This window comes from Crocuta crocuta, unplaced genomic scaffold, assembly GCF_008692635.1.
Source record: "Crocuta crocuta isolate KB4526 unplaced genomic scaffold, BGI_CrCroc_1.0 scaffold127, whole genome shotgun sequence".
Classification (NCBI taxonomy): domain Eukaryota; kingdom Metazoa; phylum Chordata; class Mammalia; order Carnivora; family Hyaenidae; genus Crocuta; species Crocuta crocuta.
The window spans coordinates 2988456-3011311 of NW_027532008.1; the positions used below are offsets into that span (position 1 = coordinate 2988456).

The following is a 22856-nucleotide window of genomic DNA, read 5'->3' on the forward strand; positions in this document are numbered from 1 at the left end:
CCCGCGGCTGGCCCCGGGCCCGACCCTGAGCCGCCGCGGTCCCCTCTGAGCAATGACGGGACAGCCGCTGCGCGCTCCTGGGCGCCCTCTGTTCCCTTGCAATGAAAGCATTTCTTGGGTGTCCCCTATGTGCCAGGCACCTGGCCAAGTGCCGAGATTCGAGTGGTGGACTTCTTGATCTCCTTCTGGCAATCTGTAATTCCAGGGCCAGGCTTCAGCCATCTCTGAGGACTGACTGGATANNNAGGGGGGGCGGGGAGAGGGGATGGCAGGGGTGGGCGTGGGGACACAATCTGCTTTGAAACCCAGGGGCCGTTAACTACTGTCTTGGAGTTCAAAGTGCCCAGTGGCTGTGTGTGGCACATCCTCTGACCTCCCTCATCCAAATCTGTGATCTGCACCCAGACCAAGGGTTATCTAGATATCTGGACTGATGTAGAGTTGATGCCACAGGGCCAACGTATTTTTCAAGAATGTTCGGTGTATTTGCTTTCCAAATTGCTGTGTAACAAATTATTGCAAATTTAGTGGCTTAAAACAATACAGATTATCGTGTCGTAAGTTCCAGATCTGGAATTCCGACCCAGTCAGTTGAATCCTTTGTGCTGAGTCTCAGAAGGCTGCAGTCAAGGTATCAAGCAAGGCTGCATCCTCATCTGGAGACTCAGCTGGGGAAGAATCTACTTGCAAGCCCATTCAAGTTTTGTCGGCAGAACGTATTTCCTTAGACTGTATGACTTAGGGCCTGGGATTTTTGCTGGCTGTCAGCTGGAGGCTTCCCTCAGGTTCTAGAAGCCATGTGCAGTTTCTAGAGATTCCCACAGTTCCTTGCCATGTGGGCTTCTCCAACATGGCCACTTACTTCATCAGGCCCACAAGGAGAGTCTGACTCCAGTCTGCTAAGACAGAGTTTCACATAATGTAACTTATTTTGTATGTAGCGTGAGTGACATCCCGTCACCTTTGCCATATTCTATAGGTTAGAAGAAAGCCACAGGTCCCACCTGAACTCAAAAAGAGAGGATCACACAAAGATGTGAATAGTAGGAGGCAGAAATCACTAGGGGTTACCTTTGGGTCTGTCCACCTCACTGGGGTTACTGGAAAACCTAAGGAAAAGTATAGGAAAAGGGAGAGCTGGAGACTGGCATAAGAGAGAGTAAAAAAGAAAGTCAAAATACACGATGTGGAGGGGTGGAGAGGTAACAACAGTGACCTCAAGGATCACTAATTGCTACCCATGCCAGAGGCTGCCCAGCCATGCCCTTGGTGCCGAAGATCCTGGGTTTGATGAGCCCCACCTTGGCGTGAGCCATGCTGTGGGCTTCTTCCCCTCTTGCTCCTTGGCTGTAGAACAAAGTTAAAAACTGGACATACTGGTTTTAGTAAGGATTCCTGCTTTCCCACCCAACTGGGTTCTTTTGCAACCCTGCACCTTTGCTTGCTCCTCGTCACTTAACAGAGACTCAGACTATCCTGCCTGACTTCAGCCTTCCTCCCCTCTACCTCAGTCTCCCTATTTGCACGGATCCTTTCCTCTCATCTTAAGGCTGTGGGCTTCCTTCTGCTCCTGGCCAGGCCTCCACTCATGTTCTCTCTCTCTCTCTCTCTGTTCATAGAGACTGCAAACACGCGCCCTATTCTTCTCTATCAATTAAAAGGCCGAATCAAACTAAAATACCAACAGAAACGGTGTTCCGTGTTGGGCTCCCTCCTCGCTCTAGTGTCAGGTTTATCCTTTTCTCTCTCATTTAAAGAGGAGCTACCACTTGCATGCCACCTATTCATTTGTAACTTTTTTCAATTTAGCCTCTGTCGACATCACTCCTCTAAAACCTCCATCTTGGGGCACCTGTTTGGCTCAGTCCATAGAGCATGTGACTCTTGGTCTCAAGTCCCCCACTGGATATAGAGATTACTTAAAAAGAAAATCTAAGGGGCGCCTGGGCAGCTCAGCCGGTTAAGCATCTGACTTTGGTTCAGGCCACGATCTCAGGGTTTGTGGGTTCGAGCCCCGCGTCAGGCTCTGCACTACAGTGCCAGAGCCTGCTTGGGATTCTCTCTCTCTCCCCTGCTCTCTCTCAAAATAAATAAACTTTAAAAAAACACAAAACCCTTCTATCTTAAATGTCACTAATGACCCATTTAATGTGGCATAAACTACTCATTCTCACCAATAACCCACAGTTCCCAGCCTCTCTTAGGGATGGGCGTGGCCAAGTGACTGAATTCTAGCTAATGGAATGTGAGTGAAAGTGACAAGCTGGCTCACAAAAGTCTCAGGTGCTGATCTTTGCTCCCCCTTCCCATCTGCCAGTCGAATGGAGAAGACTCTGGGAGTCAAACTAGATGTCCCCAACCCAAGTTTCAGGGTCCCAGTCCTCAATCACCGGAAAGACTTAATAAGATTGAATTTAACTGACATAATTCTGCAACATGCACAATATTTTGTTTTATCTGTAGCAAATAAGTCTGGGAGCTAGAAGAAATAAGACGTTGTTTTACAGTTACCCTGGAAACTCTCTGAGTCTCTGAATATGACTTAGATGGAGAGTTTAAAGATCCAACCTTGTCATTTTCTTTCTGCAAGGGCTCTGATGCATTCAGAAGCATTCTGACCATACCAAGTCCCGGTAGTCACCATCACCGCCGCCCGAAGTAACAGTCAAGTGCAACAATCACTTGGGCCCCCAAGGCACTTGCTTTAGCTGGCACTTCATCACAAATAACCACAGGTGATAATTTGATTAATCACGATGCCACAGCATGCCTGGGGACTCGTCACATTGTGTTTCCCATTGGCAAGGAGCTCAGCACACCGGAATCCAATGACACAACCAAACCGGATCCCTATTCCCATCTTTTGAGCTCTATTTTCTGGGACTCCCTCTGAGTACCAATTTCTGTATCAGTCAGGGTCCAGCCAGTGAGACAGAACCACACCAGTCATTGCATAAAGGAACTTTAGTATAAAGAACAGCTGGGACAGTTAACTAGGTATGAAGCTGGAGCTAAATAACTGGAAGTTATTAAACCCAACTTAAAATTTTTTTTCTGTTTATTATTTTTGAGAGGCAGAGCGTAAGTAGGGGAGGGGCAGAGAGAGAGGGAGACACAGAATCTGAAACTGGCTCCAGGCTCTGAGCTGTCAGCACAGAGCCAGATGCAGGGCTCGAACTTACAAACCATGAGATCATGATCTGAGCCGAAGACGGACATTCAACCGACCAAGCCCCCCAGGCGCCCCTAAAGACAACTTTAAAGTTGTAAAAGGACAACTCTGAGAGATCGGGGAGGCAGCAACAGCAGGAGGCATCTATAGCCCCAAGGGCTGGGAGAACAAAGGGAAGCATTTGGAATCACTCAAACTCAGAAACTTAGAAGAGGGGCTCCCCTTGGCTGACACTGACACCTCTATGTCTAGTGCTGGTGTCTGGTGTCTCTGCGCACGCAGGAGGGACTAACACCGCTGAGGAAGGAGGGCCACCTGACTGGCGCCGGTGTCTCTGGCGCCGTGAACCTGGTTTTGAAATCGTTGAAAAAATCTGCAAAGTGGAGTCAGCTGCGGCTACAGGAAAGCGCTGCTGCCACCCAGGTGAAGGAGCGGCGCTAGAGTGACCTCACAGGAAAAGGAAGCAGACAGCAGGGCGCTTCTCTTCCTCCGCTGGACTCACTCGCTCCCCCTAGTGGCCCTTATTGGCAGAGCCAAATACCGAGCCCGCTGACCGAGCAGAAAGGTGATGTGCAGAGCCTAGCTCCGTGATCTCCTAGGAGAAAGGAGAAGGGTGGGTTTAGAGCTGAGAGACAGCCACTCACTAACTAGCTTGGGCACTTTTATACAGTATTAGAAGAAAGAGGTGAACTCAGGTGAGAATTAGCTGGTTTTCAAGCTGACATGGAAGGCAAATAGAGAAAGTCCAGAGAAAATGGGACTTTCAGAGTCAGAGAAGCTGACTGCATCTAGACAACGAATAGTATAATATTGAAAAGGGTGTTGAGAGATGTGAGCACCTGCAAGGCAAATATCAGCTGAAGAGGGTGGACTTCCCAATTGTTATTTCACGTGACTTTGGTGTGGCCACCATTACATTAAGAGTGAGGCAAGGGGTGATGAAGCAAATATATTAGTTTGAGAATTCTATCTAGGAAAGAATTTGAGGTGGTTAGTGTCACGTGATTTGACTAGAAGCAAATAGAACATAAACCTGTTGTATTAATTTTGTGAGTCAATTTGGCTAGGCCACCGTATACAGATATTTGGTCAAGTATTATTCTAGATGTTTCTGTGAAGGTATTTTTAAGGTGAGATTAACATTTTTAAAGTTTATTTATTTTTGAGACAGAGAGAGAGAGTGTGTGTGTGTGTGTGTGTGGTGGATGGGCAGAGAGAGGAAGAGAGAGAATCCCAAGCAGGCTCCACACTGTCAGTGCAGAGCCTGATGGAGGGCTTGAACTCCCAAACCATGAGATCATAACCTGAACCAAAATCAAGAGCCAGATGCTTAACTGATTGAGTCACCCAGGCACCCTGCTTAACATTTTTAAGAACATATTTTTAAAGTAATCACCATACCCAGTGTGGGGCTCCAACCCATGACCCTAAGATCAAGAGTTGCCTGCTCGATCAATTGAGCCAGCCAGACACCACATAAGATGAGCTTAACATTTAAACCAGTAGACTTTAGGGGCGCCTGGGTGGCTCTGTCAGTTAAGCGTCTGATTTTGGCTCGGGTCATGATCTCAGGGTTCAGGCCCCGTGACGGGCTCTATGCTGACAGCTCAGAGCCTGGAGCCTGCTTCAGATTCTGTGTCTCCCTCTCTCTGCCCCTCCCCTGATCACACACACTCTCTCTCTAAAAAATAAATAAACATTAAATCAGTAGACTTTAATGAAGCAGATTATTCTCCGTAAAGTGGGTGGGCCTCATTCAATCAGTTGAAGGCCTTAAAAGAAAAAAGACTGACTTCTCCCAAGATAGAGGGAATTCTGCCAGCAGACTGCCTTCAGATTTGAACTGCAACATCAACTTCTCCATGGCCTCTAGCTCCATGGTCTCCATGGTCTGCTGGCCTACCATGCAGATTTTGGATTTGCCAGCCTCTATAATCATGAGCCAGTTCTCTCCTTTGCACCCGTCATATGCACACACCCATATACGTCCCATTAGTGATGTTTCTCTGGAGAACTATGACTTATACACCAAAAAGGTGTTGTGGTAACTGTATTGCCAAAGAATCCATGAGACCAAATTCATTAAAAAAACCTTTGTCTGCCTAAAATTCATATGAAATCTCAAGGGGCCCTGAATAGTGAAAACAATTTTGAATAAGAATAAAATTGGAAGTCTCACACTTCCCGATTTCAAAATGTACTACAGGCGCCTGGTGGCTCAGTCAGTTGAGCATCTGACTTCAGCTCAGGTCATGATCTCGCAGTTCATGGGTTCAAGCCCCCCATTGAGCTCTGTGCTGACACCTCAGAGCCTGGAACCTGCTTCAGTTTCTGTATCTTCCTCCCTCTATGGTGCTCCCTGACTCATGCTCTTGACTCTCTGAAAAGTAAAATAAACATTAAAAAAAAAAATCAAAATGTACTACAAAGCTATAGGAATCAAAACAGTATGATACTGGCATAAAGACAGACTTATAGACCAATGAAATAAAATAACAAGCCTAGAAGTAGCCTTGCATAGAGGTGCCTGAGTGACTCAGTCAATTAAGTGTCCAACTCTTGATTTCAGCTCAGGTCATGATCTCATGATTCATGGGATCAAGCCCTACATTGGGCTCTGCGCTGACAGTGCAGACACTTGACAGTGTCTTCACAACACACACTACTAGGAAAATTGGATATTCCCATGTAAAAGAATGAAGTTACTTTTCTCTCATACTACATACAGAAATTAACCCCAGATGGATCAAACACTTAAACATACGAGCTAAAACCATAAAACTCTTAGAAGAAAACAAAGAGCAAAAACTTCATGACATTGGATTTGGCAATGATATCTTGCACATAACCCCAAAACCACAGGCAGCAAGAGAAAAATAGAAATTGGACCGCATCAAAATTAAAAACTTGTGTGCATCAAAGGACACTATGAACAAAGTGATAAGGCAACCAGGCAACCTATGGAATGGGAGAAAATATTTGCAAGTTACATATCTGATTGGTATCCAAAATATCCAACAACACAAAAACAACAAAAGACAAGCAACTTGATTTAAAAATGAGCAAAGGAGAGGGGGGTGGATGGCTCAGTTGATTAAGCATCCAACTCTTGACTTCAGCTCAGGTATCTCACAGTCTGTGGGATCAAGCCCTGTGTCAGGCTCTGCACTGACAGCATGGAGCCTGCCTAGGAGTCTCTCTCTCCTTTCTCTGTGTCTCCTCTGCTCATGCTCTCTCTCAAAATAAATAAACTTTTAAAAAATGGACAAAAGATCTGAATAAATATTTTTCCAAAGTCTCGGGGGGCACCTGGGTGGCTCAGTCGGTTGGACAACCAACTCTTGATTTCGGCTCAGGTCATAATCTCACGGCTCATGAGTCTGAGCCCCACGTCAGGCTCTGTGCTGACGGCTCAGAGCATGGAGCCTGCTTCAGATTCTGTGTCTGCCCCTCTCTCTGCCTGTCCCCTCTTCACACTCTGTCTCTCTCTCTCTCAAAAAAAAAAATTTAAAAATTTAAAAAATATTTCCCCAAAGATACATGTTTCATGCACCAGTAACACATGAAAAGATGTTCAACATCACTTACCATTAGGGAAATGCAAATCAAAACCACAATGAGACATCACCTCATACCCACTAGGATGGTTATTATTTAAAACAAAACAAAATAGGGGTACCTGTCTGGTTCAGTCAGTACCGCATGTGACTCTTAATCTCAGGGTCACATGTTCAAGCCCCACATTGGGCGTGGAGCCTACTTTAAAAAATAAAACAAGTAAGTGTTGGTGAGAATGTGGAGAAATTTGAAACCTGTGTATTGCTAGTGGGAATGTAAAATGGTGCTGCTGCTGTGGAAAACAGCATGAGAGTTCCTCCAAAAATTCAACATAGAATTACCACGTGACCCAGCAATTCCAATTCTGGGTAGATACCCAAAATAATTGAAAGCAGGGACTTGAACAGACACTTGTCTACTAGTGTTCATAGCATCATTATTCATTAATAGCCAAAAGGTGGAAGCAACAAAATATGTACTGACAGATGAATGGAAAGGTGAAATGCGGTGTATTCATATAATGGAATGTTATTCAGCCACAAAAAGAAAGGAAAATGTGACATATGCTACACACAATATGGATGAACCTTGAAGATGTAATGAGAAGTGAAATAAGCAAGTCACAAAAGGACAAATATTGTGAAGGAGTGGCCAGATTCACAGAGACAGAAAGTTAGAATGATGATCGTCAGAGGCCGGGAGGGTAGAGGGAATGGGGAGTTACTGCTGAATGGGTGTCAGGTTTTAGTTTGGGAAGATGAAAAAGTTCTGGAGATGGACGGTGGTGACTTGCATGACAATGTGAATATACTAATGCCACTGAACTTTACACTTAAAAGTGGTTAAAATGGTAAGGTTTATGTTATGTTTATTTTAAGTGCATGTGAGTTGCGTGCACGGTGTGCCCCCGGTTGGCCAAGATTTAAAATAGCTTTTCGGTCCCTATGCTTACACCAGCAGCAAGTAGACTGTGAAACCTGCACATTCTCCCAGGAGGTCAGACTCCCCCAAGCCCATCTCAGATGTGGCCCTGAAGGATGACCAGTGAGCAAGAGGGCACAGCCATCAGGCATGGAGAACAATGCACAAAGGGGTCCCTCCTGGAACAAATCAGGGCCTAATCAAGGAGTGTCCCCAGCCCCTGGGAAGAGGACTTTGACACTCTGACCAGTGGAGATTCAGAACTGCTTTGGATCAGAGACTGCTCTATGTCTTCAATTCTTTCCTTTTCTCAATAGATACTTATATGAATGTTATTGTTGTGCCGCCACTGGATGTTTTTTTTTTTCCCCCCAGTTCATAAGGAACCATATCGGAAGCAGATGGAGAGATGTGGAGCTGAATATAGTCACTAAATGGGATTTTGGGTTATCTCCCTTGGGAAGGGGTGTGTTTTCTCTGTGAGAAGAGCAAAAACAGGTATTTGGCTCTGAAAGACAGACTGAGGCAGTCTGTGACACAAATATCTGCATTTTCTTCTTCCTAAACCCACATCCAGACTTTATTTCCCAGTAGGGTTGCCAGATTTAGCAAATAAAAATACAGGCTGCCTGGTTAAATTTGAATTTCCGATAAACAACGAAGAATTTCTTAGTAGAAGTATGTCCTGTGCAACGTTTGAAACATAATTATACTGAAAAAATATTTGTTTACCCAAAATTAAAGTTTAACTGGGCATCCTGTATTTCATCTGGGAGCCCTACTTCCCCACCTCCCTTGCAGTTAGATGCGGCCATGAGACTGAGTTCTAGCCAATGGTATGAAATGCAAGTGATGTGCGTCTCTTTTAGGCTGGGCCTCTTACAACCTCTTTGAAAGCAGAGGACTCTGAACCCCTAGAGGAAGGGAGAGTCACAAAATGGAAGAAGCCCAGGTCCCAAATGATTAGATAGAAGAGGCTTCCCTCTCCAAACCTCCACCAAACTACAATGTAAACAAGAAAGGAGCTTGTAGATTAAGCCAGAGTTTTAGAAGTTGCTTATTACAGCAGCTAGTCTATCCTAATCCCTAAACCAATAACTTTCCTCAATCTTTCTTTAACAGTGTGTGATCCTAGTAACCATCTTTTTGTTCTTGAAACTCTCTTCCCCGATACTATTTTTTCCTAGTCTTTTGATGATGATGTTTAAGTGTTTGATGATAAATAGCTACCATTCACGAAGTCCTTACTATTGCCAGGTGCCACGCTAGTGCTTTATCTAGTGTCTCATTTAATCCTCAGAACTACGCTGTGTGGTTGCTGCTATCACCCCCATTTTCCAGGATGAGAAAACAGGTTTAGAGAAGTTGAATCACTTGCCCAAGATCTTACGGGCCCTCCTCCTGTCTCTACACTTTTCTTTCTTTTTTTTTTTTAAGTATTTTTTATTTATTTCTAGGAGAGAGAGAGACAGCGTGAGCAGGGGAGGGTCAGAGAGAGAGGGAGTCACAGACTGAAACAGGCTCCAGGCTCTCAGCTGGCAGTCAGCACAGAGCCCGACGCGGGGCTCGAACCCACGAACCGTGAGATCATGACCTGAGCGAAAGTCGGACACTTAACCGACTAAGCCACCCAGGCGCCCCTCTACACTTTTCTTTTTGACAGTCTCATCCGAGATCACGGCTGCTGCTGTAAAGATCATGTCTGTGTGGATGGCTCCCTGACCTCTCTCCTTGCCTCCGGTTCCACATTTCCTGGCATATGAATGTGTTGAATGTGCAGTCACTGTAAGATCAGCATGTCTGAAGTGCAGCTATTCCTTTGTTGGACTGTTCTAAACACTTTTCATTTTGTTTCCACAACCACCTGAGGAGAGAGATGATGTTATTTGTATCTATGAGGTAGACAGTGTTATCCACACTTCACAGATGAGGAAACTGAGGCTCAGAGATTCAGTATCTGGCTGACATTTATGCATCAGTACACAGTAGATCTCAATGACAATATCTCAGTTCCACTCAAGCTGAGCTTCTCCCTGTCCTGTTCCCGTGGCCTGCTTCCTATACTCATTCTCTGCCCTTAACTCTCAAATCCTCTCCATCCTTCGAGTCCAGCTCAAAGGCTATTTCCCCACCAAGTCTGTTCAAGTATTACAAACTGGAAAGGATCACCATCTTGTGTGAATTTACAGAGGACTTAATCTGTACCTCACTTACCTTTTCCTATGCATACAAGCAAAACTTTAATTCTTCCTAATCATAAAAAGCTCAAGTAGAGAGCTATAGAGCAAGAAGTTCAAGTGGCCCTTCAGTCTCCAGAATTTACCAGCTTCTATCTTGATTAACGTTTCTGTGTATCTGCTACCAACTCTATTAGACAGTTATTTGATGACAGGAGGTATAGCGAGTCACCTTTAGTCCCTAAAATAGGCATTAATAAACAATTGCTTAAAGAACCAATCAATTTCAAATCCTCTGAGCCTGCACACACTACATTTTTAGATGAAGGTGAGAAGGTCTGTTCAAGAAAAGAAGTGATTTTTCCTCAAGGGGACTGGTAAAGACATGTCAAACACTCCCTCTCCTCCCACCTTCATTAAAGAACAAAAAAGCATCTACTTCTTAGGTGTATGAAGCGTCTGGTTTCTGTTTTAGCTGGGTCTCAGAAGGAAATGACTTTTCTCTGAAATTGTAGACGCCCAACCCAGCTGCAGCATTGTTAGACCTTAGGGTAAACAGGAAGCTTCCTGCCTTGGGCCCTTCATGCTCCTCTCGCAGACTATTAAAGACTGTTAATAGGATGGTAAAAGGACAGCTGCTGGCCATAAAATCAGCCCATTCCTTAGATCCTTGGAGAATAGCAACTAGATCCCGCCAAGGTCAGAGAGAAGTCTCCAGGTCACATACCAGGTGTGTCCACCTAGCTGGGGTCCTCAGTTATCTCCTCTATGATCAAAGGTGACCATGATGGCCTTTGCAGAATACCAGAGTTTGGTTCCTCCCTATTAGAGGAGAAGGTGGGATTTCCACTTAAAGGGTTTCTGGTCCTTGAAAGAATTTGTGTCTGCATGCAACCAGTCCTGCTCATCCCTAAAAAGAGGTAGAGTGGAGAATCCAGGAAAGCAAAGAATCTAGTGCTCCTACCTCTGTGGTACAGAGCTGAAATAGGGCCTCAAGTCTTCCTGCACACAGGGTGGAAATCCCTGGATTTGCAGCTGTTGGTGAGGAAGGAGGGAACGGTTTCTGCCAACTGGAGGGACACTAGGGCAGGGGTTATCCTCTTTTGCCAAGAAGGGCACTCGGGTGTCTTGGCAGAAGGCAGAGGGCTGCCCCGATCTGTGTGTACATTTTCAGAAGCATTTGACTCTGGACCAAATGCTCTCAGCTGTGCTAAAGCTGGGGCAATGGATGGGAAATGCTTATTGGCCAGGCTGACTAGAAGCTCCCACAGAGGGTGTTGGGGCTCAGCCAGGAGCTTCCCTTCAGCTGGCAAGTTCAGCTTTCTGTCATGGTCAGAGGGAGCATGTCAAAATTCCAATTCTCCGTGCTCTCCAGAAGCTATGATTACCCATCTACTTTGAAATTTCTGCTTGGTGGATTTTTTAGCTTAAATAGGGATTGAGTGGTGATGATACAGAGCCTCTTACCTGGCTCAAAGAATGAACAAAAATAACTCAGGAGGGGTCAGTGCTCTTACTACCAGTACAGTGATGGGCTCATAACCGAATGGGAGCCAGGAAGATACCATTTCGTCCAACTTTGTACTTACCCACGATCTTTCAATTCATGCTGCCCAGTTGGCTCCTCTGACCCATGTCCACCAACCAATCAAGCACAGACACTTGGGCACATCAGGAAAACCAGTCACCATTTGACCTTTTACTTGCCCGGCACAGATTGACTTACACAGGTCAGGCGACCTTATTTGCCAGGTGTCACTGCTTTTCCTCATTCAAAGGAATGGTCACTTGAGTTACTCCTCAGAGTTGCACCTAAGGAGGGAGGATTTCTTCTAAGTCCTGAAAGCAGGAGAAGTGGATATTTTCTCCTAAAGTCACATGTTGGAGCCACTACATGCAGTGTTGAGACTGGGGTGATCCCATGGCTTAAGGGAGCTCTGAAGATCTTAGAGCAGAAAGGCACCTACTAGACTATATGGCCCATCCTCTCTCCTCTCCCAGTAGGATAATGTTATTTCCCCCAGGTTCGGAAGAGGTAACTAAGGCTGTGAAATCCCTCCCAAGGTCACAGAGCTGGTAAATGAGGTTTTACTGAGAGGACTACAATCCGGGTCTCCTGCCTCTTTGTGCAATGTTCTTTTTACCACGACTTTTTCCCTAGGAAATTTGTAGTGTTTTAAAAAAGGTAATTCATTGCATGCATAACCAAAAGTAGTTTAATTTGCTTATCTTTACAAGTTTTTTTCATATAAATAAATGAAGAAATCATGAAAAAAATAATCAGAAACAATGTCCCATTTTGAAAAGGTGGTCCCACTTTGCTTCTTACTGCCATTATCCTGTTCAGACTTCCGCCATCACGTGTGGACTACTACCAGCCTATCGGCTAGAGCCTTTGCTGAAACTGACATGTAAATAATTTACATTTAAATTTACATGTGGGTCAGTGGTAAGTCTGTAACTATCTTTGCTATGCTTGGTGGAGGGAACAGATCCAAGTGTAACTTTAGACCTGGAGTATGATTTCTTCACTTACAGAGAAAACAGCTACTACTCAAAATTTGCCACAGCCAGGACCAGCAGGGGCTCTCCAGTGGCTAATACTTCTCCCAGTCCTGACCAGCGTTCAGAGAGAGAGACAGAGGCGTTCTAATGGACGGAGCAAGGGTCCCAGGGCAGCGGAGACAGTCCCAGTATGTATCTGTACTTCCAGACCCTGGAGACTCCCGGTCATGTCCAAGGCAGGAAGTTGCAATGCAGGAGTAGTCCCAGGAGCCAGTAAGACAGGAAGTAGCTCAGAATGCAACGTGTGACTAGAGAACAGGTTTTCCAGTTGTACAAAAGTCCCATGATTGAATTCCTGGGGACCTTTTGTCCTGGTGGGGAGTCCCCTGCAAGCGGCTTCCAAGACCCAGTCTCTAGGGATTTCAGCAGTGGCTCTTGATCCTGAAGCAAGTAAGCTGGAAACCAGTACACAATAGGAGTGGAGGAACCTAGAAACCTGGTGAGAACCTGAAAATCATAAGAGAGGGGAAACCCACGTTTATTGGACTGTCACTGCTTCAAACTGGACCAGCCTGGGGCTTCCCTGCTGCCAGGTGAACTATAACCCCATGACAAGACATGTATTGTACCGGAAAAGAGACGCAGCAGAACTTAGGATGTGCCTGATGAAGCTGTGTGTGACACCAGCCGGGTGACCTCGATGTTACGAATAAACAGCTCCAGACTAGTTACTACAGTAACGGGCCAATCAATACTAAAAACTCTAGGGGTCCAAGGTTAGCCTAGGGCCTGGACTCTAAACACTAGGCTGTGACGTGGGGCTCTGGGGACCCGAAGTGGTTCCCTCATCCCCTGGGAATGGCAAAACAGAGGGAAAGGGGGCCAGGGATCCTGCAGTTCAACATTTTCCCTTCTAGGGGAGTTCAGAGCCAAGTCTCCACATGGCCTCCCTCATCTAAGCTGGAAACTCTAAGCTCTGCTGGCACTCACTCTACTAGTTAATCCAGCTACAAACACAGAATGCTACTTTCTATTTCCCCTGTGTCTCTTATTCACACAGCCCAGAGAACTTCACAAACAGCCGATGGGCGCCTCCAAGAGGCAGAAACTGCCAAGGAGTGGCCCGCACAGAGGGAAAAAACTTCCTCGGGATTATGTGGGAAATGGGGCCACAGCCAAGAATTTTAAAAAAATAGAAAGTAGCGAACACTTCCCATCCCTATCTCCCCACCCCCACCCCAAACATGCACAAGGGAGCTCCTCTGGAGGCGGCATCTGCTACAGCGGAGACTGCCTCAACGCCTCGACAGTCAGGCAGACGCTCCGGCCGTTAACAGTGCGGCAGGCACAGGTCCCGAGTTCTTCTCTGCGCTTATTCCTTTATCACTGTCTCATCAGGTCCTTCTACAACTCTCTCGTGCCTCTGCACATACCCTTCATCTGCCCAGAATAGTTTTCCTCTGCTGCTTAAACGCATTCCTTCTTACTCTTTAGGACCTAGCCTTAATATGACGCCCTCCACAACTCCTTCAGTCCGTTAGCTACTTTTTGCTTAGTGCTTCCACAATACTTTATCTCAAAACAGTAACTCTTCTTCCATCCCACTATACTAGGATTTTACCCGGTAAGTGTCTCCCCATTTCTACCATGAGACCCATTGGGCAGCAATCTTATCTCACTTGTCCCATTCCTCAGTGATCTGACCCAGGATCTAGATAAAGAAAGCCCACAAATAGTTGTGGAACGAATAAATTAGGTGCAGCTTTCTCAAATGGGAAGTTAGCAGGCTCCCTTGTCCCTGGGCCAAAGGGTTCTGCCTGTGTTCACCCCCTCATCCCAGCCAGGTGCCCACCTCACCTGAACATGCATGCACAGACTGCCGGACAGCAGCAGTGCTGCAGCGTGGACCACGTACACAAACACCCGAGGGCTGAGGAATCCAGAATCAGATTTTTCTAGGGTCTTACTCTTCTTGCTCCTTTGCATCCCAAGAGTAAGGCAGAGCCAAGGGTGGGTGGTCACATATGTCCACGTTGCCCAGGCAACCAGTAGGGCCACTGGTGCAGCCAGTAGGAAATTGGGCACCTGCTTGAGCTCATAGTATCTCAAAAAGCCAACATTCCAGTAGACGTCTTGGATATAGCTATATATTAGGGGAAGTTCCCAGGAGCACCAAGGTGGCTCATTTCCCTCCACGATCCGGTAGCCCTTGTCTACAGCTAACTGCAGCAAGGGCTTAGGGATGGGGTGGGCTGAGCCTGACAGACAGAACTGGGTATAGGCATAATACTGAAAGAGGGCAAAGGGAAGGCTAAGCATGAGCACAGAGAAGAACACAGAGCCCATCAGCTTCAAGAGTTGTCTCAGAGGATTCAGCACCAGGAGAGAAGACAGAAAGCCTTGGCACTGAGAATACACGAGGAAGCCAATGTTGACCAGCCCATTGGAGCGTACACCTGTGGCAAGGGCAAAGAGGAGTCCACTAGTCCAGCTTCGGCCCCTTTCCAGCTGCCCCATGGCGCTGAATGTCAGAAGGGCAAACAAAGCTTCTGAGTAACCAGCTGCCAGGAAGACATTGGCCGGGCTGAGGCAGAAGAGCAGGGCTCCGTAAAAGGCCTGGCGGGGACAGTGCAAAACCAGACAGCCCAGGTCGTGAAGTGCGACTGCAGCCAGCACGGAGAACAAGGAATTGAGCAACGCTACTGAGATCAACAGGCAACTCCGTAGGTTCAGTAATGCCCGCAGGGGTCTCAGGAGTTCCGCTCCCAGCAGGAGAGCCAGGGGGAAGCCAGGGAAGAAGGCGAAGTTGTGCTCATACAGATAGCCGTGCTCGGCAATGAACAGGAAGTGTTCAGCATCCCAGTGAGACAGGCCACCCAAAAGACCTTCCACAAGTTGGTCCACAGAGCCCGAGGGGGCGAGGCGAGGAGGAGAGAAGGCTTCTGCACGGTGATCTGGGATGACGGCATTGAAGAAAGCCTGCGGGATGAAGGAGAACTAGCATTGCTGTTGAGCAACTGGAAGGGAAGAATTACTATTTAATAAAATGAGGAAGAACAGACTTGTTGGCGGACAACCAGGAGTTCAGTTCTAGACTAGCTACATTTGAGTTCGACGTTCCAGCGCAGAGGTCAACAAGGCAGTGAGATATAGGAGTCTGAGGGTCAGGAGGGTGGTCATGGCTGGAGACATAAATTGAAGCATCTTAAGTGCACAGAGGGTATTTAAAGGCATGAGACTGAATGCGATCACCTGGAGAGGAAGTATGGCTAGAGTTATCGGGGGACTGGGCCCTGGATGTGTCAACATTTAGAGGCTTGAAGGACAATGAGGATCCAGAATGAAGATAAAAAAGGAACAGTCAGTGAGGTACGAAGAGAACCAGGAGAGAGTGGTGTCAGAGAACCCAGTGAAGCAAGGGAGTGATCAACTCTGTTAAGTGCTACTGGGAGGTCAGGGAAGATGGGGACTGAAAAACGGCCGCTGGGTTTAGAAACGTGTAGGTCACTGGTAAGTTCGCAAGAGCTATTCGGTGGAGCTGAGGACGCGGCAGACTTCATGGACTGGGTTTGGCAAAGAAAGGGAGAAGGGAGACTACAGGAATAGACAACTATTTGGATGCATTTGGCTGTAAATGGGGTAGTAACGAACGACAATGTGGGAGATAAGTGTCTGTTTGTGAATGGGAACAATCCGGTGGAAAGGCGACCACCAGGTTTGCAGGTGATCAGGGAGAATGGCTGCAGCAGGCAGAAAGGGGTAGGAACCGCTATGCTGGTAGAGGAGCGGGGCCTGAAGAGGACAGCTGGGTTCAGCCCCACTTCAGCAGTAAAGGCCCAGAGGTGCAGATGCACGCATGTGACGGAGGTGGTGGGAGCAGGTACAAGGTCACTTCTGACTGCATCTATTATTCTGAGTTTTCACTCAGGGAAGCAAGCTGGGGAAAAGGGGTTAGGGACTTGAACAAGGAGGAAGAAAAAAAACAACGTGTAAAATAAGTCATCTATGACCCCAGTTCTCAAAACAGGCTGTGCACTGGAATCACCCAAGGAGATTAAAAAATACTGAGGTCTGGGTCCCGTCCCCAGAGTTAATGACTGAACTGGTATGGGATACACCCTGGGCATTGACATTTTTTTAAAAATTTCCCCAGAGGGATTCGGATGTGCAGAACAATTTGAGAGAACGGGAGGGTGAATGGGCCAGGGAAATAAGATTGCCAGGTAGCACTAAGGACTCACTTGGGCCACTGACCTTGCAGAGAAAGAGACCAGTCAACACAGTTGTGTGTTCTTCTCTAGGCAGATGCAGGAATAGAGAGAATGAAACTGAGCTGTGGCTAGGCTTTTGTCTTGTGACGAAGCCAGGGAGAAGGGAGCAAGCGAATTATGCGTGTATGCCTGGGAGACGATGGAATCTAGCTGGCTAAGGGGCATGGAAGCCATAAGGTGGATGAGGCACAGTGAAACGGCGGTAGAACCAATGGATTCTAAGTTCTGAGGGGGTGGAAGAACCGTTAGAACTGGGTTACTAGAGGGAGTGAGTCGGAAAGATAGGAGACAGTGGTTAGTTGTATCAGCTTTATTAATATTGAAACCACCAAGAAATCAACAGTAGTTCTGGAAAGAGCAACGGTGAATCGGGAGCTCAAACCTTCAAGGAATGGAGGGGAATGAGTTGTCATTAACAGAGATGCCAGCAATAATGAAGGATAACTGGGGATATCATCTGAGGCATGAGATTTAAAGCTGGAAGGGGGCTGGGGGAAAGAGAGGGATAAGGAAACAGAATTATTGTTAAATGTCTCTTTGCATCATTAGATTGTCAACTACTTAAGGAAAAGAGACCAAGACTTTCCATACTCACCACCTACCACAGTTCTCGAAAGAGTAGGCCCTTAATACAACTGTGGTGGCTGAGTGAGAGAAGAGGAGACATACTCGTTTCCAGATCACCATGAGAATTAGTCCTGGTTCCCTATCCTGGACGCCAGTTCACAGTCCTGCCAGTCACTCATCTGAGGCTGTTCAAAGCCATCACTGAGTCAGATTCCCCGTATAATTCCATTTTTAAGGCTCTCTCTCTTTTTGGTCGGTTTATCAGGCCACTTTCAACAGTGAAAACAAATTGGACAAGAGACACAGTCACAGATAACAGCCCTCGTCTCCAAGTTGAAGCTACTTTTAACTAAACCTGGGGCCCAGTGGAGGCTGCTATGCCTTATAGTGTGGGAAGGGAGAAAGGAGGTTTCCAGAGAGGAAACAGCTATGAGCCTGAGAAAGTGGCATTTGTGGGAAGAAAAAAAAAAAAATCACACATAATCATGCTAACATAACATCCCTAGGTTGTTGACATACATTCAACAACACATACTGAGAACATACTAAGCACTGAGCACTGTGCTAGGCACCAGATAGAATTCCTATATGTGTGAAATGTGATTAAAATATTTATCAAGAGCAGCCTTGGAGGGGAAAGGGAGTTGTAAAGGTGCGAATGCATTCTGAGGGTTGTGGTGGGTGAGGCATCAAGGGGAGATGCCAAGGGGAAGAGTTGGGACATTGCTGACTAACCAAATATACACAGATTGTCTCAGGATCGTGCACTCAGCTGACTGACACAGTGCTCAGTCTCCTGGTAAAGGGACTCAGGGCAATGCCTTGCGCTGTCATGTCGTAAAGGCATCTCTCATTACAGAACCTCATGGTCTATTAAAGAGACCACCAGCTCTGAAGTTAGGAACTTCTGGGGTCTGACTCTGGCCCTTCTCTAACTTGCTATGTGTCTTTAGGGAAGCCATTTAAGCTTTCTGGGCCTCTGCTGCTTCATGTGTAAAACAAGGGATTAAAAGACCATTTCTGGGGGGCCTGGCTGGCTCAGTCAGTAGAGCCTGTAACTCTTGTTCTTGGAGTTGTGAGTTTGAGACCCACACTGAGCATGATGTTTACTAAAAAATAAATATTTTTTAAAAGACCATATCTAAGAGTCTCAGCCACTTCTCAGTTATCAGGCATAAGTGTCTATGGTTCCAACCACATGGAAGGGTACACCCGGGAGGCAGAAAGAAAATGGGGATGATTCTTAGTGTCTAGCCCAGCATGTGCAGGACAAAAGATCAGAGACTTACCTGCAGCACCAAAGTCAGGACACGGCAGCTGATGGCAAACCTCAGCACCTCTTTCCTGGACGGATCCAGGGGCCACATCCTCTCACCAGCGGGAATTCAGGGGTGTTGCTGCCAGGACTAAGCTCCCTCGGGCTTCTAAACTCCAAAACCCAAGGAGAAAACGTCACATGCAGGCCGGAAGTAAATTCTTGAAAGCATTCTTCACAGGAGACTCCCCCTTCGACACTACATGGCAAGCTTCACCACCTAACTGCCCAGATGAGGGAGGGACAAGCATCTCGAAGGCAGATGGGACCACTTGGTGTCACTCTGAAGCACTGTATTGTCAGGAAAGTTCTACACAGATGGGCATGAAGCTGGTGGCCAAGCTCGCAGAAAATCTTTAAAAAGCCTTCTGAATGCCCCCATGCAGGAATTAAAGACCTGGGTTCAGTCCTGACTCTGTCACTCACAAGGTCTCAGTTAGTGTTTCTGAGCCTCAGTTCTTCATGTATAAAATGGGATCAGACTATTTTCTCTTACAAAATTGTCATGATGGTGAAATGGACGAAAGTGTGAAAAAGTACTAGCAAACCCATGTTGTGGTTGCTATTATTTGGTGCGTGCCCTTTTCCTCCTGCCCAGAATAATAAACTAGATCCCAAACCAGAGTCCCAAAAGTGGGGCACAGAACTAAACTGGAAGACCATAATGACTACACACTCTAGCCTAGCTCTCTGATGTGTGTTCAGCTGGTCTGTTAAATTAAGTGGAGAAGGAAAAGAAAACCACCACTCAGCAGGACTTTAGCCAGCTCACATTGCTAAAACAAACTTAGGGGGAAGACAGAGTCGACTACTAGGGATGGAGAAAACTCTTATTTCCCCATGTCTTTGTTGGAATGGCAGCAATGTATAAACAATTACAAAGCCATTCTGAGACAAGGAATGAATTTTAAGGCTTTTTTAAAAACAGTTCCTTGGGCTAAAAGAAGCAGGAAAGGCTCCTATGGAACATTCAAACACCAGTCTGGGAAATCAGAAGTGGGGGCAAGAGCACCAGAGGCAGCTCACGGATTTGGGGTGAACTATCCCTAAAGGAAAAAAATATTAAAACTGAGAAATTAATGGAGAGGGCTAGAAGACTCTTTTTTCTTATCTGGCCAATACCTAATACATCTTTAGGTATCAACTGTTTCTGGAATTCTTCTCAGATGGTCACTAGACTATTAGATATGCTCTCACTGTACTCTGCCTTGTCATCTTTACTGCTGTTGCTTATTTAAGTTGCTTTTGAGGGCAGGGGCTTTGACTGTCTTGCTCCCAACTATATCCCCCGGGCCTGGAATTAGAAACAGGTATTTCAAGCCTGTGTTCTCATTGAGTGAAAGTGGCAAGAACAAGATATGGCATCACCAGTTCATTGGCTCGGGATATAAAATCACTGCCTTAAGTATTCCTCCCACCATATCTCATGCTAAGATCAAGACCTAAGTCATAGGAAAATACAATTCCTCCAGAAAGGGAGCAAGGTTGGCCAATACCAACAGTACCCTTTCCTCAGCAGAAGGGGGCGCCCGTGGCTCACGCCATCGCCAGGAGGCCTGAAGGAAGGGAGGGGCCGTTAACGCCACACCGGTTTGCTCATCAGGATTCAGTTCAAAGGCAGGCTTTTGAAAAAAACCAAAGAGCCGCGGTAGTTTATGAATCTACCCAACATTTCCAGCATCTGACTCGCTGAATCGAGAGGAACTGTAGAAACAGGTACAGCCAAGCTCACACGGCGGCTGATTCTGTATCCTGGGATGAATTCACTTTTTCTCTTCCATCACTCCCCACTCACATGCAGAAGAAAAAGTTGGGGGCAGAAAAGGAGTTAACCCACCTCTGCCTCTTCACCAGGCTTCCATTCTTCCTTTCCTCTCTCCAGAGTCAAGCAAGCTCTAGCCCCAGCGACCACAGGAGACTTGTAACCTATTCTTAGCTTACAGGTAAATCAAGTAAAAAAACAAAACCAGTGAGTTGTCCTTCTTAGCTAGTTGCAGACCGCACTTCCCAACAGCCCCTTTGCGAAATCACAGATTCTTGAATTAGCAGGACATTTACAGGGCAACTAGTTTTACTCTATTTTCCCGTGAGTTAAATATACCCAGGGTGGTAGTAAAAATCTCCATGGCTTTTACATCAGAGATCTCATTAGACCCTGTGAGGCCAGTATAATTACCATGGCCAGTTTATGGATGTGGAAACTGAGGCTCATTGGGGTCAAGTGACAGAGCCTAGGCTATATTTAAAGAGAATGTCATTTTTTTTTTCCTTCTGGAACTTCATGGTCTTCCGACCAGCCCTCACCCGGGCCAAAGGCGATGTGCTCTTTCAGGCCAGGGCAACAACCCAGGTCTTCCAAGTCCTAGCCCAATACTTGTCCGAAGACGGCGCATGCTCTTACTGGGTATGCTTAGGGCAGGGAGGGCCCTATCTGAGACTCTGGGGACGCCTGAATCGGAGCCCTGGACCCTTGGATGCTCCCTTGGAGCATCCCCTGTGGAGTGAGTAAATTTCCGTGACTCAGGGTCCTCGGGGCCAGAGGCCTCGCTGGCTGTCGCGAGCCAGAAGCCGCATTCTGCCAGCCCAGCCGGGTCCGAAGCCCATTCTAACCCTTTCCTTTCGGCCACAGTCCCAAACGGACAGTGGGCACCTCTTCTCCCAAAGGGGGCCATGGCTCAGGGGCTACTCCCAAGGGGGCCGGCGGGGCCCAGGCGTCAGGCCGGAAGGCAGGGCAGGGCGGGAGGCTGTAAAGGAAGAGGCGGCACCGGGAAGCCGCTATGGCGGAGGGGCGGGGCTCCTCGCTTCTCGGCGGCCTCCGCCTCATTTCCCTCGGCCTCCGTTTGACGACCTCCCTCCCCCGAGAACTCCACAGCTCCCGAGCTGGCGCCTGGTCCACATCGCCGGCCCGTCTCGACCTCCTAGGCGGGGCCCGAACCTCAGCTCCTCCATCCGGGGCCCCGAGCGTCCCGCGCTTGCGCACCGGCTCCGCCGAGGCGGCCCCGCCCCCCTCCTGCCCGGACTCGGAGCTGCCCCGCCCCCTTCCGCGGCGGCCATGTTGACTCTGGGCGCGCGGGGCGGGGACGGCGTGGACCCAAGAGTCCGCGCCCCTCTGCCTTGGCACCTTCCCGCCTTGGTGACACCTGAAGAGTTCCCCCTGGCGCTTTACGCGCCTCAGGTCCCCTCCCCCTCCTTCCGTTAGTCGGCCGGTGTCAGAGTCGGCGCTCTTGCCCGGGTTGCATCCAGCAAACATCCACTGAGTTCCCGATGTGTGTGTGCTGAGGCTCTCGGAGTTTCGGGCCGCCTCGCGACCTCTTCGAAGAAGCCAGAGCGAGCCACACTTTCCCTGCTGTCGGGCCGCAACAGCTCAGCACAGGGCCTGTCACATAATAGATGTTCTCTGAATAGAAAGAAAAAGCCTTGGGGTTTCTGTGGCCAGCAGTGGCATTCTGCGTCCTGGGTGTGAGGAAAGTGGGGGATCTCCCAGCTTTTCCCCTTCAGCTACCGGGGACCTCGTGTCCTACTTGGATCCCCAGTCCCACCTCAGGTGGCTAATGAGGATTATGAAGGAAATTTAAGAGAATGCGCCTCGTCCCCATCCCCCCCCCTCCTCCCGCCCCAGGACTCTTCTCCTTCCTCATTCAGGCAGTTGCCCTCGTAGGAAGTGGGGCCAAAAAAGAAGAAGAAAAAGAAGCTAACTCAACAAAACCGTCTGTTAGGGAGGAGCGGCCGGTGGGCACCACTGTAACGGAAACTGTTAGAACAATTTTGCACCCCTCCTTAAAGGAAATAGATAATAAATCCTTCTCCGTTGGTGGATTTCTTGTTTCTCAGGATTCTACAGCCTTTCTGTGGTTTCAGTTAATCGGTCCTCTAAACGGAGCTAGGGTCTGGGTTCGCCTCTGGCCACAGCCCCGGCTGAGGGAGGGGTTTATCTTCTGCCACAGCTATTAACGTGGGTGGGAACAAAGGGATGGTTGCTATCTCTCCAGGCAAAGAAAACTAGCCTGCCTCAGTTCCGTGGGGGGCCAGGGACTGTAGTTTCTGGTTCTCACTCATTTCAGGCTCTGAGACGCAAGGTGCCCTCAGTACTGCTGTGTGTCAGGTGGATCCGGTAGAAAGCACATTGTAGTCCTGTGTTGGAGAAGGGGAAAAATGGAGAGGACTCTGACCCCAGTTTTTTCAGTGCCACTGGTTCTCAGCTTCAGAGGCCTGTGAGTGAATCGGCAAAGCTGTGGTGCACACTCGTGACTGGGGCCTGAGGTTGTGGCTTGAATCTCTAGAAGTCCAGAAGGCTCCCAGCAGCACTCTGTTTGCAAAGACAAAACCCAGCAATGTACTGTACTTGCTGTGTGAATTCACAGGGGAGGAAA

At 47.6% G+C, this 22856-nt stretch overlaps 2 protein-coding genes across 9 annotated transcripts in view; both read right to left on the reverse strand.

Annotated features, from left to right (window-relative positions):
* ZDHHC18 (zDHHC palmitoyltransferase 18) overlaps positions 1 to 5060 on the reverse strand; it is a 32670-nt gene extending 27610 nt beyond the window's left edge. The window contains exon 1 of the mRNA XM_077775520.1: positions 4966 to 5060. Within this exon, the coding sequence (XP_077631646.1) occupies positions 4966 to 5060 (95 nt within the window). The remainder of the gene's footprint in view (positions 1 to 4965) is intronic.
* A 6961-nt stretch (positions 5061 to 12021) lies between these two features.
* On the reverse strand, positions 12022 to 21479 carry PIGV (phosphatidylinositol glycan anchor biosynthesis class V). 8 transcript variants are annotated; one of them, XM_077775757.1, is made up of 5 exons: positions 21422 to 21479; positions 20324 to 20422; positions 18461 to 18595; positions 14191 to 15330; positions 12022 to 12840 (listed from the first exon to the last, which is right to left on the reverse strand). In XM_077775757.1, exons 3-5 carry the CDS (start codon positions 18536 to 18538, stop codon positions 12559 to 12561), a joined length of 1500 nt encoding a protein of 499 aa, XP_077631883.1. In that variant the 5' UTR covers positions 18539 to 18595; positions 20324 to 20422; positions 21422 to 21479; the 3' UTR covers positions 12022 to 12558. The 8 variants fall into 8 exon arrangements, with proteins under 8 accessions (XP_077631883.1, XP_077631884.1, XP_077631881.1 ...); XM_077775758.1 differs by lacking the exon at positions 21422 to 21479 and adding an exon at positions 21252 to 21415; XM_077775755.1 differs by lacking the exon at positions 21422 to 21479 and adding an exon at positions 21137 to 21415.
* Positions 21480 to 22856: the final 1377 nt, after the last annotated feature.

Excerpts from the sequence above, each read along its gene's own strand:
- PIGV (XM_077775757.1), bottom strand. The coding sequence starts at position 18,538 with ATGTGGCCCCTGGATCCGTCCAGGAAAGAGGTGCTGAGGTTTGCCATC. Across the intron at positions 15,331-18,460 it reads TCCTGACTTTGGTGCTGCAG|TTCTCCTTCATCCCGCAGGC; the intron begins GTAAGTCTCTGA and ends CAGCAATGCTAG. Across the intron at positions 12,841-14,190 it reads GTCTGTGCATGCATGTTCAG|GTTCTCACCAGGTTTCTAGG; the intron begins GTGAGGTGGGCA and ends TATGATTTTCAG.